The sequence below is a fragment of the Pimephales promelas genome, chromosome 1 (assembly GCF_988280905.1).
Source record: "Pimephales promelas chromosome 1, fPimPro1.hap1.1, whole genome shotgun sequence".
Classification (NCBI taxonomy): domain Eukaryota; kingdom Metazoa; phylum Chordata; class Actinopteri; order Cypriniformes; family Leuciscidae; genus Pimephales; species Pimephales promelas.
The window spans coordinates 5695946-5714647 of record NC_142769.1 but is presented as its reverse complement, the minus strand read 5'-3'; the positions used below and the strand labels follow the sequence as shown (position 1 = coordinate 5714647).

General features: G+C 38.9%; 1 protein-coding gene across 1 annotated transcript in view; it reads left to right on the top strand.

Annotated features, from left to right (window-relative positions):
- The window catches only part of pmfbp1 (polyamine modulated factor 1 binding protein 1), a 300111-nt gene that overhangs the window by 197490 nt on the left and 83919 nt on the right, over positions 1–18702 (top strand). Inside the window, exons 15-21 of the mRNA XM_089119591.1 lie at positions 1691–1864; positions 1941–2171; positions 6080–6310; positions 12276–12398; positions 13536–13632; positions 15812–15981; positions 16063–16288. Coding sequence (XP_088975717.1) covers positions 1691–1864; positions 1941–2171; positions 6080–6310; positions 12276–12398; positions 13536–13632; positions 15812–15981; positions 16063–16288 — 1252 coding nt within the window. The remainder of the gene's footprint in view (positions 1–1690; positions 1865–1940; positions 2172–6079; positions 6311–12275; positions 12399–13535; positions 13633–15811; positions 15982–16062; positions 16289–18702) is intronic.

The following is an 18702-nucleotide window of genomic DNA, read 5'->3' as shown; positions in this document are numbered from 1 at the left end:
TGCTTTCAGAGCCAGACCGATATATCGGCAGGCCGATATTATCAGCCGATATTAGGCATTTTCCAAACTATCGGTATCGGCAGTTATAATGGCCGATAAATGAATATTTCAAAAATAAAATAAAAACGGACGAAACACTCTTGAACCATGTCATGAGTGTTGGAGTTGTATAGTTTGTCCACCAGAGGGCACTCTACACCGTTCCTGTTGGCAACACTCGTTGAGTTGGTCACGAGACATACATAGCTTGAATAACAATTAAAAGAACATTCGCATCAGTTCTCTCAACTCAAATAAGCATGACAAAATTTGTGACTATCATATCCAGTTTTGCTGCTGTTAAATAAGCCGAGAGTGAAGCGGAATTAGCTAGTAATAGTTACAATGTAGTTGACTGAGTGTCCTTTTAACTTTTGACGATGTGACTGAAGTATTTCTTTAATAGCGTGTGACAGTTATAGCAATGAGACATATCATCTCTCCTTGGCTTATATTGAAAATGTATGTTTTACAATTTGCAGTATGACATAATCCATTGCTAAATTATGGCTCATCATAGACTAGCTAACCACAAAGCTACAGTAGCTAATGCCACTATTATCAGTCTGTTCTGTTGTGACAATAAAAGAAACAAGTTTCTTTTTAAAATGCATTATCACTTTATTTTAGTTAAAACTCATAAATAACTACAAATAACTAATGTTAGGGAAATCTGTTAATGTTTTGTTAAGCGTTTCTGGAAAAAAAAATAAAAATAAATAAATATCGGCCGATATATCGGATTTTAAAACCAAAAAATATTTGTATCGGTATCGGCCTTCAAAGTCCTTTATCGGTCGGGTTTTTTTGCATCCTATTCTTCTGCGATTCAGAATTGCAGCAGCTGAAAGGTTTGTTTGAGCTGCGCCCTCTACTGTACTGGCGTGGATTTGCATTTCCCTCAAAGCTCGAGGCTTAATCATTTCACTTTTGGTATGAAAGTTCCTTGAAATTTGCCCAAAATATACCTATTTTGTTAATTAAAAAAACAAACTAGCAAGCCCACCACAGGTGAGGAAAGGTCATTTTAAAAGTAGCATTACAGTATTTCTTTCCATAAAAAGTGACTAAGTAGCACAATTAGTTACTAATTGGCCGATATTAGGCATTTTCCAAACTATCGGTATCAGAAGTTATAATTGCCGATAAATGAATATTTCAAAAATAAAATAAAAACGGACGAAACACGCTTCAACCATGTCATGTTGGAGTGTTGAAGTTGTATAGTTTGTCCACCAGAGGGCACTGTTGGCAACACTCGTTTATAACGCGCAACACATTCTAGCTAACCAAAAAGCTAGCTAATGCCACTATCATCAGTGGAATTTAATGAGCTTTGTTAATTAATTCATGAGCTTTGGTTGCGACAATAAAAGAAACAAGTTTCTTTTTAAAATGTATTATCATATTATTTTAATTAAAACTCATACATAACTACAAATAACTAATGTTAGGGAAATCTGTTAATGTTTTGTTGTGCGTTCCTGGAAAAAATTAAATAAAAAATATCGGCCGATATATCGGATTTTACAAAATATTTGTATCGGTATAGACCTTCAAAATCGATTACAACTAGACACAAACACAGACAAGCAAAGTGATATAAACGGAAAAGTTACTAGGTTGGTTTTTGGTCTTGGTTCTGTGTCAGTGTATAGGTCAAAATAAAGAGCTGTGTGAACTGCGTGAGGAGATGCAGCGCTGGCAGCAGGAGACCCAGGAGCAGAAGGAGGTGCAGGACCTTAAGAGAGAGTTGCAAAGCACACAGATTCTCCTGCAGATGCACAGAGATAACCTGGAGAGGCAGACAGACACCGAGGACGAGGTGAGGCAGCACAGCCGACTTCAGTTTCACTATATCCCAACTTCTGTTTGTAAATATAAGTGTTTGTGTGTGTCAGGCCTCCTGCAGGGAAGCAGCTCTCCACAGTCAGGATGCAGAGATGGTTCAGCTGAAGGCAGATCTACTGGAGGCTGAGAAACTGGCCACAGATGCTGAGGCTCGACTACAACCTCTTAGTGAATCCCTCGAGTTCTGCAAACACAAGTACCAGGCCTGCCTCAGCAAGATCGCCCAACTAGAGAACACCCTGTTTAGCCGAGAGGAGGACCTGAAAGAGGCCCACAATCAGGTTGGTACTTAATGTTACCTTTAGAATTAAGTGTGCTTTGCAACTAGTGATGCACAGTATATTGATATTGACTCAGTCATTACCATCCAGCGTACACTTCTGTTCATTTACAGTTCATTTTTTTAGAAACTAATATTTTTTTTTCCACAATAAATCTATCAAAAATGACAGTAAAGACTGTCACTGTAAGGTTAAGGGCAGTGTTGTAGTCGAGACCACCTCACTCGAGTCCGAGTCCAGACCGAGACCAGAGAGAGTCGAGTCCGAGTCAAGACTGAGTCCATAGAGAGTCGAGTCCGAGTCGAGTCCGAGACCAGAGACGGTCGAGTCCGAGTCGAGACCGAGACCACTGAGGGATTACCTAATTTACTTTTATTTACTTAGAGAAATCCTTTTTTTTTCCTTTTTTTTTTTTACTGAATTTACTTGATCAGTTTAGGGTAAAAAGGCCACATACTAGGTGGTGTTAAAAGTAATTTTATTACAATTTGTCATGCGCAGTTGCGCACTAGAAAATCACCAATCACTGGATGTGTCAATCAATTTAAAGAAATATTTTATTAACATTAGGGCTGTCGCGGTAATGGAATTTCCCTTGCGGTAATATTGAGTGGCTCAATAGCGCGATATGCGGTATTACCGCCATTTATTTATTTAATTTATATGTTTTTGTTGCTATATAAATAAAGTTTACGATGTGGACAAAAACGAGGACAACAGCGTCTACAGTATATGCGCATTGAAAAACTTTCACTCAGCGCGCATATTGTTATGACAACGGACTTTGAGCGAGTCATTGAACCGTTCATTCAACGAACACGTTTAAAAAAGCTGATTCATTAAAAGAGATGTAAAGAAACAATATGTTAATTATTTCTAACATTGATGTTCAACTTTTCGAGGCTCAGCTGAGCAGCAATGCGTCGCATAGGCAACGCTGAAGCTGATGCTTCACTTATTAGAGACCCATTGATTCAATGCGTGACTCACTGATTTTATTTCGGCTTCCTTGTGCTGTGGGATGTTGAACAGCGCTGCTGCTGACGCGCATTTATGGGAAAATACACGTGAAGAGAACGTTAAAATGATGATGCAACAAATATTTCGCTTCCCTTTGATACAACAAGCTTTTCACGACTTCAAAGACAGAGGTAATTGCACGCGCTCTGCCGATCTCTCTCATTCACTATCTGTGTGAAGCCTGTAGGCTACACATCACCATGATAAACAGTCTTGTTATCATTATGAACTGGTTTAACATTCAATACACATGCATTACGTTCAAAACAAGAAGGGTATAGCCTTATAAAAAAAATTGAATATCGCGGTTGCTGTGGTTGAAGCGCGGTAGCTACTACAATATTGCGGTTACCGCGACAGCCCTAATTAACATACAATAATAATCATGAAAAATGTTTTGAATTGAACTCGAGTGGACTCGGGAATAAGTCCGAGTCCTAAAAAGAAAAAATGTTCGAGTCCGAGTCAATTCCGAGTCCAAATGCACACGAGTCCATGACAAGACCAAGACCATTAAAATATGGTCTCGAGACCATAGTCTCGAGTACTACAACACTGGTTAAGGGTACCAAAGATTTCAAATCAATGCTGTTCTTTTTTCATCTTTCAATTATCCTGAAAAAAAGTATCTCAGTTTCCAAACAAAATGTTTGTTCTTCTTTTTTATTATAAGGCTTTTGTGTGTGTGTGTGTGTGTGACTACAAGTGACTGGCGAAAATCAGCATATTAGATTTATGAAGGATCATGTGACTATAGACTGGAGACATTTGCCATTACAGGAATAAATTCCTTTTTGAAATATGTCTAAATGCAAAACAGTTATTTTAAATAGTGATAATACTTCATATAATACTATTTTTACTGTATTGGTAGAGCATAACCGCATAAAGAAAAACTTTTTAAACTTTCAAATTACTGTACATCATCAGTCTGTCTCATTGTACTGTACTTGCAAACAGGGCCTAAAATTAACACTCACCGTGTAAAAATGGGCATTGGCAATAGTACATAAAATGCTGTCACTTATAGTTAGCCGGTAACATTTTTATGAATTCAAACGATGCATGAATGTGAAAAACGCTGGGGACAGTTTATCGTCACGAAAGTTTAAGTCTTGAAAATGTAAATATTCAAGTCCAAAAAGACACGAAAGGGAGCACATTATTTGCATATACTTATTACTTATTATATTTATGTCGTCTCGTGCTTGAGTGGACAAATTAACACAAAATTAAGTAAAAAAAAATTGTATCCTAGTCGGTTATGTCTTAAACAGTCATAAACATAAACAGTTGAGAAAGTAAACGCATGTGAATCAGTATATTAGATCTGTGCTTTCGCTCTTAAAGTGACAGCAGCCTAATAATCCTGCTGCTTTCTGTTTTTAATCAAATAACAAAAGACAAAAAAAATCACTCACTGATATTGACTGAATAACTTTTATAATTTTAATTAGGATTAATAAGAGTGTATTAGAGTGTGTTATTTTACATTTGCTTACTTGCATTAAATTTCTTTACCTGAAAAGTACTGTTAGACCAACCTGAAAAGCACTGCTTATTTCATTTGTATATTCGTTATATTGTATTTATTTATTTATTTATTTTGTTTGTTTATTACCATTTGTTCTTATTTTATTACTGACTGTTTACTTGTCTTTAATAATGTATTTAATTTATATTAGTTAGGCTAGTAGTTTTCGCTGTGGTCTTGAAATTGGAATAGAGAATTGTCAATCTTCGCTGGTGTCTAAGATTACAGCCTGTTTTTACAAAAATATTTTCATGGCCGGTACATTTTCTTAAGTCACCAGCAATTGGCAGGTGTGGCAAAAAAAAAAAATAGTTTTAGGCCTTGCTTGCAAATATTAGCATTACTATTAATACAGGTTTAATATTGGAGTCAACAAAGACCAAAGACTTGATTTATAAAAAATCTAGCTTTCTGCAACATTTTTGAGCTACAAGCTAGAGGCTGTATAATGAATGACTGAAGCTACGTCCACACTATTGCGTTTTCGTTTAAAAACATAGAATTAAAACGAATACGATCTCCGTCCACACCAGCGTTTTATCTGCTTAGTAGAATTGATCTCCATCCACATTAATTCCCTGTTTACACGACAAATCTCGCAGGTGAAAACGTAAAATTCGTTTATACGCCGACTGTGTTTTTGGAGCTTAAAAACACAAAAATTTGAAACCACCCTCCAGAGTCAATCTTAAAAACGCTCCTGTGTAAAGGGTAAAAACGCAAAAGTCTGCTTGACAGTGAAGGTTGTACGCAGGCGCGCGGACTCGGTGTTTTTGTGTGGCAGTGCTTCACATCGCCACCTAGCCGTCTGGAGTGCATACTACATCGAATTTCACACACTTTTGCGTCACCACATGCACGCGGATTTCCCACCCAAAACACTCGTCTAAACGCAGAATAAAAAGTGATAACGCAACGCCACTTTTGCGTTTTCTCTTCAGAATCGTTTCGTTGTAAACATAGCCTAAAACGACTGAAAACGTGGATCACGTGACGTGACCATTCACCAACACTGGGCATGCGAGAGCCGGTGTAAACGGTGGCTGACGAATCAGGGAAGTACACGTCATGACTGATGACACCCAATCATAGAGCCGAGCGTCAGCCTCTTTGTCATCGTTTCCAAACTAAACATGGTTTCTAAAAAACCCTCTGGAGATTCAAAACGAACGGAGCGTTTCTAAACTTCTCCGTTTTAGGTCTTCGTTTTTTCCGTTTTAGTCTTTTAGGGTGCAAACGTAGCAAAAGGTCTGTAGTGTGTGGACGCAGTAGTGTGGACGGGACCTGACAGCAGACATCAGTGCTGATAGTGATTTGTGTTTGTCTGTGTGGCTGACTGATTTGGTCTCCTCAGGTGGCCCAGAGGGAAGAGCAGGTCCTCCGTCTGAGAGCTCAGGTTGTAGCTCTGCAGGGGGATCTGCAGGTACACTGCGCCCAGCTGGAGAGCGGAGACGAGGCCCTTGCCACGCTGAGCCAGAAGCTCCGAGACACACTGGAAGAGCTGGAGCACAGGCGTAATCACACAGAAGAGTGTGAGCTGCTCATCCACACACTCAGAGACACAGCTGCTGGCCTTCGTCGACAGGTAGCCCAACCGTTTACTAACCCATAGCTAAACAGGTCTCTTCGCAGTGACCATGATTTTAAAGGGCACATATCATGCAAAATCCACTTTTTTAGCGCTTAAATGCATTTTGTTGTATATTTGGAGTGTTTATAAGTACAGAAAAGATGAAATTATTCTCTTCAGGTGCTTCGTTTATATCTTTATATTCTGTTTTGGTCATATTTTTCAACCTGTTCAGATTTTTCTGTTCTCTATGACGTTTTTTGAGCAAGTGCGTCACCGTATTTGCAGCGGAACTGACAAATAAGGACATTGACTACCGGGCCAAGACTTCGAGCAATCCGCCATTATTATTTCTCGCTCCGATTTTGTAGTCCGAGCTCAATGATGCATAAGTTACGAGAGGGCTAGTCAAAATCTTCGGTTGTTGGATGTACGTTAGTGACCTGAAGCACTTCAAGGATTCCCACTTCAACAACCTCCGCCAGTATAAAGAAGGGTTTGCCGATTGACTTCGTCTGAATGAGAGGTAAATTCCTTCTATCTTTGGAGACGACGAACAGAGCATTTCGATAAGCTGTAAATATCATTAACAAAAATAAAGTACTTTACTTTCTTAAAACACATGATGGTCATGGTTTAGCAGTACCTTTGTCTTTGTTTGTTTTTGTTTTGAAGTAACGTTACACGTCTGCAGTATTATTGTTCTTGAGTTTCATCAATGGTCATTTAGCTGCTGTGTTTTCTGATGTTTTTCTAAACGTATCATATTATCAATACAGATTTTTTTTGTGGTAAGATCAGACCGTAGTCATTTATCTTGTCAGTGTGCTTGTTTTAACAAGAGAAATAGTCGACTTTCACTAATAACACAAAACAGTTAACTCACATACATACATCCATATGGTTCGGCAGGTTCGTCGTCGTCTTTATCAACTCGCTCGCTCCGGCTCGAATATGTAAGGCTTGATGGACAAGTCTTCTGTTGTTGACATTTTATTCAAGTGTGAATAAAAATGTTCTTTGAAGGTATCGTATATAATCGTATATCTATAATCAAACTACAATAAATGGCCGAATGCGGGGAGTTGAACCGAGTGTGAACTCATCGACCTGGAGAGCGGGCGGGGTATGACGCATCTCCTTTTTATTTAAAGGGGCCGCTTTGAAACGGGTCGCTCAAAGACGCACAGCAGAAAAGGGCTAGAAAAGGGGCCTGTGAAGCTATAATGATGAGGAATTCAGACCCAAGCATTGCAGTTATGTTTTATATAGACCACAACGGTATGATTTATATGTAAAAATGAATGATTTAAAAGCATGATATGTACCCTTTAAGTAAGATCAAACATCTTGGTCATTCCTGTCAAACAAATGTAGTCCTCTCTAATCCTAAGCATTATGAACCACTAAAATCAAAGAGAATGAATGGAATCTGACAAGTTGATAGCTGGGTCATTGATGAATGAGAACTTTTATGAAAACATCTTCATTATCAGTATTCTCAACACAAAACTAGGTCAACCTCATCATCAAAGTTTTGAAGATTATTAACATAGCAGTTATATAAAGGTCTGCAAAATTTTAAAGATCAAAGTTCACGACAAACTCTGAACTGCCAAAATGGGTCATCAGCCAATTGAGTGTCACTTCTTGACATCTTCCTCACATTTGCATAATGCCAGCCTGTGGTCTTCATCTTCTTTGACCCGCCCTCTAACACTAGTTCTAGCTGAGGCGTGAAAGTGTTTAGTTCGTGTTAACATGTCGAGAACAGGCTTTCTGTGCTGCGAAAGCAAATTCACTTTGCATGCACTTCTAAATGATGAGGACTCATGCCGACATTGATATTGTAAATTAGACCCCATCATTCCATACATCATTCGTATCACTGTGTATGAAGCACTGAGGAAGTCTCCAGAGTCGAAATTCAAGTTTCATTTCCAATACGCACAACCGGCACATCCGGGAACTTAACTGTCAATATTGTTCCCGCCCCCTTTTGGGGGAAACAAACTAGACTCCCCATAGACTTCAATACAAAATAACGGCAAAAACCAACGTCCGTACACAGGCGTAAATAACTTAAGAAATCATTTATATAAAACATGTCAAGTAATTATATGTCCACCCTGCCTGCCATAGGGCGTGAAAGATTTTTATGCCGGTTATCAACTTGCCCAGGCTACCTGCCATCATCATCATAAATTCATAATATATACCTTAAGGTTTTTTACATTAAAAAATGAAATAAAATCATTCAGGGGCTTACCTGGTGACTCGATTAGGTACAAGTAAATGTCCGGGTAAGACACCTCTGGCCACTGGGTGGGGTTGTTACCCCAATTTGACGCTGGGAGAATAAAGGGACATGTTTTTAAATTGACCAAATTAAGTTTGTGTATGTATCTTTCACGCTCTGTGGACATATAATTACTTGACAAGTTTTATATAAGTGATTTCTTAAGTTATTTACGCCTGTCGGCTGTGTACGGACGTTGGTTTTTGCTGTTATTTTGTATTGAAGTCTATGTCTACTTTGTTTTCCCCCAAAAGTGGGCGTGAACCTATTCAGAGACATTCTATGACGCAGCGCCGGTTGTGCGTATACATGCTGTAAGCAGTCGACCAATCACAACAGACTGGGCCATCTGACCAATCAGAGCAGAGTAGGCTCTCTGAAAAGAGGGGTTTAGAGAGACTGAATCCTTTATCAAACCATTTCAGACACTGCGAGAAAAAGAGCTGAACCTGCAATGTATATTAGGAGAAAATTCAAGTGTTTTTTTGACTTAGATGCATGTAGATCTATTGTAGGAGACCTCCAAAACAAAACTAGGAAACTTTTAATACGGCCTAGAAAGCACACGTCGACGACGACACGTTCACGAACTATAACCGACAAGGACTGAACTGAACAGGAAGCATAAATGCACATAGTAATGAGGAACTAAACAGAAACCAACTAATTGAGAACTCATACAGACACAAATACAGCATCATTTTTCATCATGATATATGGCCAGTTGCCCTGAAAAAAATATAGAAATGAATATTAATTCAGTAAATCAAAACACGCTCATAATAGAAGTGTTGTATTTAAGACATTTTATGTATGTATGAATAGCATTTTAATGTATTTTTGAATCGATGTTTAGATCCAAACAAATCTTTGAGCATCATGTCATTGACTAGGAATCCAAGACACGTGTCCTACTTTGGCTAAATCACCATATTTTCACTCCTGTGAGCTATTAAATTGAGTGTCGTGGGTCCCAGAGAGATGCTGCAGATTTGCACTATGAATGCCCCATAACGCAACAGACTTAACACACTCATCTCCTCCCTAGAGTTGAATTCTGTTGGGTTTAGATTGCATATCGAGCCAAATGAAACCTAGTTACCACATGTACAGGTGGAAAGTGTCTTGTTAGTGCAGCTCGAGGTGTGAACACAATGGGGAAGAGCATCTACGCCACTCTACGGGTGCAAAAGCCAATCTGAGCTTCAGATACATGTGAGTGTTCTGACTGGATTGTATCGATCCAGGTCAGAACCCTCACGCTTCATGCTATGTGCGGAGAGAGCATTTTCAGGTGTTTCATTTCCCCCAGTGTCAGCTGGAGAGCTGTGATAGGCTCTCTTGAGGAATTCTGGGAGTTGAAGTTGTTATTGATTTGTAGTTGTTGGGTGAAGATCGCGCGTGTGGCCCTTACAGACAGCTCGGCTGGTGTCTAAATGGACCTGAAGTTGTTTTGATTTGCGTGTACATTGACCGGGAGGGGCGGCTGGTTGGCGTAAAGTGGAAAAGCCTGCTGGGTCTGTGGTGTCTAGTCGAAATAATGGGCATTGCTCTCAGCAGGCCTTGTCTGCGGCCCAGCGGTGCAGTCACCTCTGTCGGATACAGTGCACACTAGGTGTGAGGATCGTCCTGCCCTACCTTCCTCTAGCACCTCCAGCATCTCCTCTCAGATGTCTATGATGCCCAGCGTCACATTAGCAATCCCTAAACATCACACTCATGCATGCTATATTGATCCAACTGTTTTCAGTCAGGACCTCAGAACACACGCGTCCTTCAGCCGTTCGCCCATGTCTCCTTCCTGTAAGCTTCCCTTAATTGCTCCCTTTACCCAGAACCTGCTGCGCACCGGCATTACAGCACATAACCTTCAACGGTGTGAGAAGGGAAGTCTACTTGATGTGATGTAAAACATCACTCTTTTTTCATCTTCAGTGGGAGCTGTCGGCAATGATAATACTCTTAAAGGAGAAGATCACCTCAGAATTTAAATGTCCTGATAATTTACTCACCCCCCAAGATGTTCATGTCTGTCTTTCTTCAGTCGAAAAGAAATGAAGGTTTTTGAGGAAAACATTCCAGGATTTTTCTCCATATAATGGACTTCATTGGGTACCAAACGTTTCAAGGTCCAAATGAGAGTTTCAGCGCAGCTTTAAACGACATCAGACGATGAATAAGGGTTTTATCTAGCGAAACGATCGGTCATTTAAAAAATAAATAACAAAGTTTACCTTTTATAAGCAAATGCTCGCCTTGCTCTGTTCATCAAAATAAACAAATCTTTTTTCGAGTCATTTCATTCATTTTGTTCGTTGAATCGAATGAACCAAATGACTCGGAAAAAAGATTTTTTCAATCATTTTGATGAACGAGTTCGAACAGGAGAGTCACTAACGCGCATCACAGAACAGAGCAAGGCGACCATTTGTGCTTATAAAACTTAAACTTTTTTATTTCTTTTTGAAATGACAGATCGTTTCGCTAAATAAGACCCTTTTGAGGAAAACATTACAAGATTTTTCTCTATATAGTGGACTTCAATGGGAACCAACGGGTTGATGTAGCTTCAAAGAGCTCTACATGATGTATACTTTTAAACCACAAGTGCTCTTACACTCAATGTAAGATTATTATTTTTTAATTACTTCTATTTTTTTCTGTCTATTTCTTGTCTGTATTGTTCACATGTAAGGCACCTTGAATTGCCAGTACGATATCATGTTCTATATAACCTTCCTTGCATATTCCTAGCTCATCGTTGATTTTGTCTTTCTCATCAACAGGCAGTGTGACATAACGAAATATTATCCTCGTTAAGTCTGAGCCCATTTGGAACTGTTTTATATTCAATCTTCAGTTCTGACAGTACTGTGCTGGACTGATTTATCTTTCTCATAAGGAAGAACAGACATTAGGTCCTGTTATCAGACCTTGCTGTAACTGAAGAATATCAAGACCAGATCGAGACTCAGCTGCTTATGGTTTTACAGTTCACAATAATAGCTACCCAGTCTTTCTGTCCAGAATACTGCTTATTTCCCTATTTTATAACACACAATAAACCGCATAATCATGGCTCATGAATATTAATTAGATGGCAGATCATTTTTCACCTACTTAATATTCAGTAGACTTAACGAAAAGGCAGGTAATTGGGCGCAAGTGGCCTTTGGGGTTATTCAATATATGTATATATATATATATATATATATATATGTATATGTATATTTTTATATATATATATATATATATATATATAAATATATGTATGTGTATATTTATATATATATATATATATAAAAATATATTTATATATGTGTGTGTATATATATATATATATATTAAAATATATATATGTATATATATATGTATATATATATATATATATATATATATATATATATATATATATATATATATTAATATGTGTGTGTGCGTGTATATATATATATATATATACATATACATATATATATATATATATATGTTCCCTCGGAATGAAACCCATGACCATGTTTAACCAATAGTTACAAAAATACAGTTCTCACTTTTATCACAACATATATTTAAATGTGTGACCAGAAATATGGATTTCCAGCAGGATTGTAAATCTAAAGAACTTTTGATAGCTGAATGTGACCGATTGTGTGTGTGTGTGTGTGTGTGTGTGTCTTCTAGGCTGAAGAGCAAGAAGAGACTCTAGTGAAGACACAGGCTGATTTTTCCATCTACCGAGCCACTCACATCCACTCCAACTCAGACTACGAATCCCAGCTGTCCCGCGTTCAGGAACTAGAGCAGGTGAGTGTCACACTGTCTTTGTAGTTGAGAAAAACGCCACATGCTACACTCACATCTGCATGGATCCATCACTGTAATCTCTGCCTGTTGCAAAAATGGGCTTTAAATGGACCCACCTGCTCCCCGTGTCACACGTTACTGTATTCATTGACACTGTGCAACTCAGGGGCTATTTATCAGTCATGAGCTGAGGCTTTGATTGGATCCGGAGAGGCTTCGTGCAAGTTCATTGCCACCTTTGTGACTAATTGTTTGTTATGTCAGCGTGGCAGCCAGCCATCCAGCTTTAATGGAGTGTAGTGGAGCGATCCATCAGGCTGTCAGAGAGCTCGCACGTCAGCCCGAGTGTCAGCGGTTCGTCGCACTCTACGCAAACGGCGACGTGATTTAGTGCCCTCCTCGCGCCACTGCCCACCCGCTCCCCGTTCTCAGATTGATTACCCTCCGGTCCCGCTGACAGTGCCCGCCATCTTCTGGCAACCTTTTAGCAGAGTTTTATAGATGATTCCAGCACCTCGTTTGGCTATTTATACATCTGTAAGTGGCCATGAAATATAGATTTGTCTTGACACATGTTCGAGTTGGAGTGGCGAGTCCTGGCGCCTCGTGACACCTCGTTATTTTAATGGTGCCAAACGAAGGGCCCTTGCCCGTGTTTGCAGATTATGCCCGTACTTTATTAGTTTCGCAATCAGATCCCGTTTGCACACAGCAGACGAGAGCATGGTATGTGTTACCCGCACCGTTGTGACACACACAGCTTCCGCTGTCAGGTAATTAAGAGATGGCAGAGCATCCCAGAGACTTAATTGAATGGTTAGCGTGTCACAAGCGCATGCCGGCGGATTGGAGGCGACACCTGTCACTTGTGTCGCAACCTCGGCAGGCGCATGTGTGTACGTGCCGCAGTGAGGATGCTAAATGAAGGCCGGGTTGGAGTGGAAGAGGCTAGCGGAAGCAGCCGGCGTAGCGATGGCCTTAGTGATGGAGACAGCTTGGGGGATTCTTATCCACCTTAGGTTGGCCCCTCCAGCGCCCCGGGCATCAACACGACTCCCCCAAGGCACAGTCACAGAAGTTTGACAGCTGTGTGACGACTTGGCATGTTAGTGGAGGTGTGTATGTGTTTGTCCTCAGGCACTGTTCCAGTCGCTGGAGCGCTGCGGTCAGAGCGCACAGGAGATGCGGGTCTGCCAGCTGGAGTTGGAGCGACACCGACAATACAGTCCGGCAGGTGAGTGAACTCGCTAACTCAGTGGCTACGTTTACATGCAACCAAATAATCCATTAGTAAACGGATTCAATCGGACTGAAAAGACTCCACTTAAAGGGATAGTTCACGTAAAAACTAAAATTCTGTCAGTAATTACTCACCCTCATGTTGTTCCAACCCCGTAAAACCTTCGTTCATCTTCGGAAAACGAATTAAAGGGTTAGTTCACCCAAAAATGAAAATTCTGACAGTATTTACTCACCCTCATGTTGTTCCAAACCTCTATGTATTTATTTGTTCTGCTTAAGATATTTGGAAGAATGTTTTAATCAAACAGATCTCATTCCCCATTGACTACCATAGTAGGAAAAAATACATACTATGGTAGTCAATGGGGAATGAGATCTGTTTGATTAAAACATTCTTCCAAATATCTTCCTTTGTGTTCAGCAGAACAAATAAACACATAGAGGTTTGGAACAACATGAGGGTGAGTAAATACTGTCAGAATTTTCATTTTTGGGTGAACTAACCCTTTAAGAGAGCTGGATCACTCCTCCATAGGCTTCTTCAGGGATTGAAACTTGTTCCCCGAAAAGTTATTAAAGACATCGTTAAAATAGTCAGAGTGACTACAGTGGCTCAATCTTAAGTTTATCAAGCGACGAGAATACTTTTTGTGCGAAAAAAATAAAATAAAATGACGACTTTATTTCAACTATTCATTCCTTCTCTGTAGGCCTCAAGTGAGTTCACTAGTGTTACAGCGTAAGCTTCTGTTGTTGTACCTCACACGCATCACAAACATGACCAGCGTCGGCCAATAGTGAGCCTACGTGTGACATAGCTTTATGCAATTACACTACGTTAACTGACTAGAGGCCCACAGAGAAGTAAATGAATAGTTGAAATAAAGTCGTTATTTTTGTTTGTTTTTGCGCTCAAAACGTATTCTCGTCGCTTGATAAACATAAGATTGAGTCTCTGTAGTCACTTGGACTATTTTAACGATATCTTTAACAACTTTTCGGGGCCGGCAAGCCTCAATTCCTCAAGAAGCCTATGGACTAGTATGGAGGAGGGATCCAGCTCTTAGATTTCATCAAAAATATCTTCATTTGTGTTCCGAAGATGAACGAAGGTCTTACGGGGTTGGAACAACATGAGGGTGAGTAAATGTTGACAGAATGTTCATTTTTGGGTGAACTATCCCTTTAATCGATGAATCAATTGAAATTTCGATCGGATTGAAATGGGTGGTTTATTCCTTTTCTAACCTGATCGAAAGAACATGTAAACACTTGATCGGATTGAAAAAGGAAACTGAAAGGATTGCACATGTGCAATGACGTTAAAGGGATAGTTCACCCAAAAATGAAAATTAAGTCATTAATTACTCACCCCCATGCTGTACCAACCTCGTAAGACCTTCGTTCATCTTCGGAACACAAATGAAGATAGTTTTGATTAAATTTGAGAGGTGGATCACTGCTACATAGGCTGCCTAAGGGATTGAAACTTGACGGCCCAGAAAGTCAATGAAGAAAATGTTTAAATATTCCATGTGACAACAGTGGCTCAAGTATAAGTTTAGCGAGCGACGTGAAAATTTTTTGTGCGAAAAAACAAAACAAAAATAACGACTTTATTCGACTATTCCTTTTCTTCCTTGTAGGCCTGAGACGAGAGTTCAAGAGATTGCCTCGTGGAAGGCCTACAAGGAAGAAATGGAATAGTCGATTTTTGTTTGTTTTTTCGCACAAAAAGTATTCTCGTCACTTGATAAACTTATACTTGAGCCACTGTTGTCACATGGAATATTTAAGCATTTTCTTCATTGACTTTCTGGGCCGTCAAGTTTCAATCCCTTAGGCAGCCTATATGCAGCAGTGATCCACCTCTCAAATTGAATCCAAAATACCTTCATTTGTGTTCCGAAGACGAACGAAGGTCTTACCGGGTTGGTACAACATGAGGGTGAGTAATTAATGACTTAATTTTCATTTTTGGATGAACTAATCCTTTAAAATAGCGTCATGACGCGTGGAATTAAGCTGTTGAATAAAGTGTCATATTAGTGTCTCGTCATTCTAAAATTGTCCTTTTTCCCAGTGTCTGTGAAGTACAGCAGATGTAAACGGATTCACACAACAAAAGTTGTGCATGTAAATAGCCACTTCCTCACTCGATTCTACCACAGATTCTGATCAGCTGTGTGTTGCAGAGATGCAGCGACTGCAGGAGCAGGTGAAGAAGCTCCAGGCGGATGCAGCGGACGAGGGCCGGAGACGAGCACAAGCTGATACTCTGGAGCTGAAGGTAGCCAATCTGGAAGAGGAACTACAGGCAGCTCAAAGGCAGTGTGACCAGGTAAACAAGTACACACACACTCACAGGTGCAGATCAGAAACGCTTTGCCTCTGGCAGAATCTCACAGCCACTCTCTCTCAGGCTATCCAGAAGAGAGACGCCCTACTGAGACAGTCCGAGGCTGATCTTCTGCAAGCGCGGGAGAAGATCCGAAGCAGGGCGGCAGAGGCTCGAGGGCTGGAAGCTGATCTGCAGAGAGCCAAGAAAGAGAAAAGGCAGAGGGAGAAAGAGTGTGTATCACTCAAAACACAGCTGCTTCAGCTCAGAGAACAACTGAAGGAGGCTCACACCACTTGCAGAGACACGGGTAACAGTGCAACACCACATGGTGGACGGCCACGATGTGAATAATTGTAAATATATGCTTTATTGATATCTTCGAAAGATTCTTACCTGAAACTGCAAATGCAGCAGCCCCGAAAAGTTCTAAAGCCATCCTTAAAATGAATCCAAGTGGCAATCATTTTAATCTCATGCAAAACAGTTCACAAAAAAAGTGACTGATTTACTGTCCTGACACTTTCGTGTTGCCATACGCTACTGGAGTGTGTTTATAGTTTATGTCATGAACTACACATGTGGTCTCTCTACTAAAACCACCTTGCCACCAGTTGATTAATAATCATTAATAAAATGGCTAAAAAAAGTCAAGTTTTTACTGAAAAAGCTTGTTTGTTTACAAGTGCCACTTGGATTTTTTTCATAGATTAAGTGCAACTTAAAGGGATAGTCGGGCCTACTCAAAAAATGACAATTCTGTTATTAATTACTCGCCCTCATGTTGTTCCAAACCCATAAGATATTTTATCTGAGAGATTGAAAAAGACACAATAAAAGTAATCCAAATGAATCGAGTGCTTGAATCCAAGTCTTATGAATAGACACGATTGCTTTATATGAAAAACAGATGCAATACATACAAAATTGTCAAATATTGGAAACAGAAGCTCAGAAGTGCTTGCTTATCAACCATGAAAATTCATGCTGGTACAATTTGGTCATTTAAGCAGGACAATGATTTTTCTCTTGATTTTGCAAGAGAAAAGCAATTGCATTTAAATCTGTGTGATAGTGCACGTGGGTTTGTCTGAGTGTGTGTGTGTGCACCTGTTTGTGTTCTCCAGCAGTCTGAGTGTCCCGTCTGAAATGAACGAGCCCATCAATTCAGAGCCTCCAGCCATCAGATACATAAACATTTGAACACATGCCACTGTAGGAATGATGCTTATTAGAAACAATCAACAATATATATCATTGCATACCCTGGAATATAAAAAAAGCAACACTGTTGTGTAACACTGTTTTTGTATGTATATATACACACACTATATATATATATGAGTGTGTGTATATATACATACATAAACAGTATTTGATCAAATCAATAATTTTGGTCACCACCATGTATATATATATATATATATATATATATATATACTGTACATGGTGGTGACCAAAATTATTAGAACTTATTAGAATTGTAAGATTTTTAATATTTTACAGCAAAAACAGTAATATTGTGACACATTTGTACAATTTAAAATAACTGCTTTCTCTTTGAATAGATTTTAAAATGCAATTTATTTCTGTTTTGGTAAAGCTGAATTTTCAGCATCATTACTCCAGTCTTCAGTGTCACATAATCCTCCAGAAATCATTCATTTTTTATTATTATCAGTGTTGAAAACAGTTGTGTGTAAAATAAAATAAAAATCTCGATTATTTGATGAATAGACGGTTTTAAAAAAACAGCATTTCTCTGAAATAGAAAGTTTTTGTAACATTATCACTAGCATTCAAAAGTTTGGGGTCAGTAAGAGGTTTTTTTTTATTATTATTATTATTCCTGGAAAATTGTATCATGGTTTCTACAAAAATATTAATCAACAAAAACTCTTTTCAACATTGATAATAATAAGAACAGTTATTTATAATTAAGCACCAATAATAAGTGATAATAATTCAGCCATAAATTAGCATATTATAATTATTTCTAAAGGGTCATGTGACTTGAGTAATGATGCTGAAATGTTTAAAAACTTTAAAACAGAATACAGTTATTTCAAATGGAAAAATACTATTAATATGTTTATTGTATTTTTGATCAAATCAATCAGCCATGGCAGAAACATGATCTGACACAACACATCATGTATCCTTTCTGAACATTTGTATTTTGTATTTCCCAAGATTTTCCAGTATTAAGAATGAGGAGTCAAGTGCCTATTTGGGCGGGGTCTGAGCCGGTCGGCCATTATGATAGGAGACGCTATCGGTTACCAGGGGCAACGCCTTTAGAACCCATAGACGCGACTAAACATTCCAGAGCTCTTACATTTTCGCGCATTTACTATTTTGGCAGGACAGAGACAGATCTAAGAATACGAGAAAAAAAGGAAGTAAAGCAAGGCAAAAAGATAAGGCGAAAGAAAAGGGACCTTACAGGAACAAACTCACACAAAGTGCAAAACAGCTGTATTTGGAGAAGCAGCATCAATATATTTGTTCTTTTGCACTAATAACAGTATTATTATTTTATTATTATTACTTATGTTGTCCATGAAACTTATGTTGTCCAAACAGCCTATATATTTCAGTTCTCAATAAATATTCTTAAGCCATATCAAGTTGTTTCAAACATTTATTTCTATGAAATGAACAAGGCACTCAAACAACACTTTTGCATATGTTCGTTAAGGCACAGCAAACAGTGAAAATCGT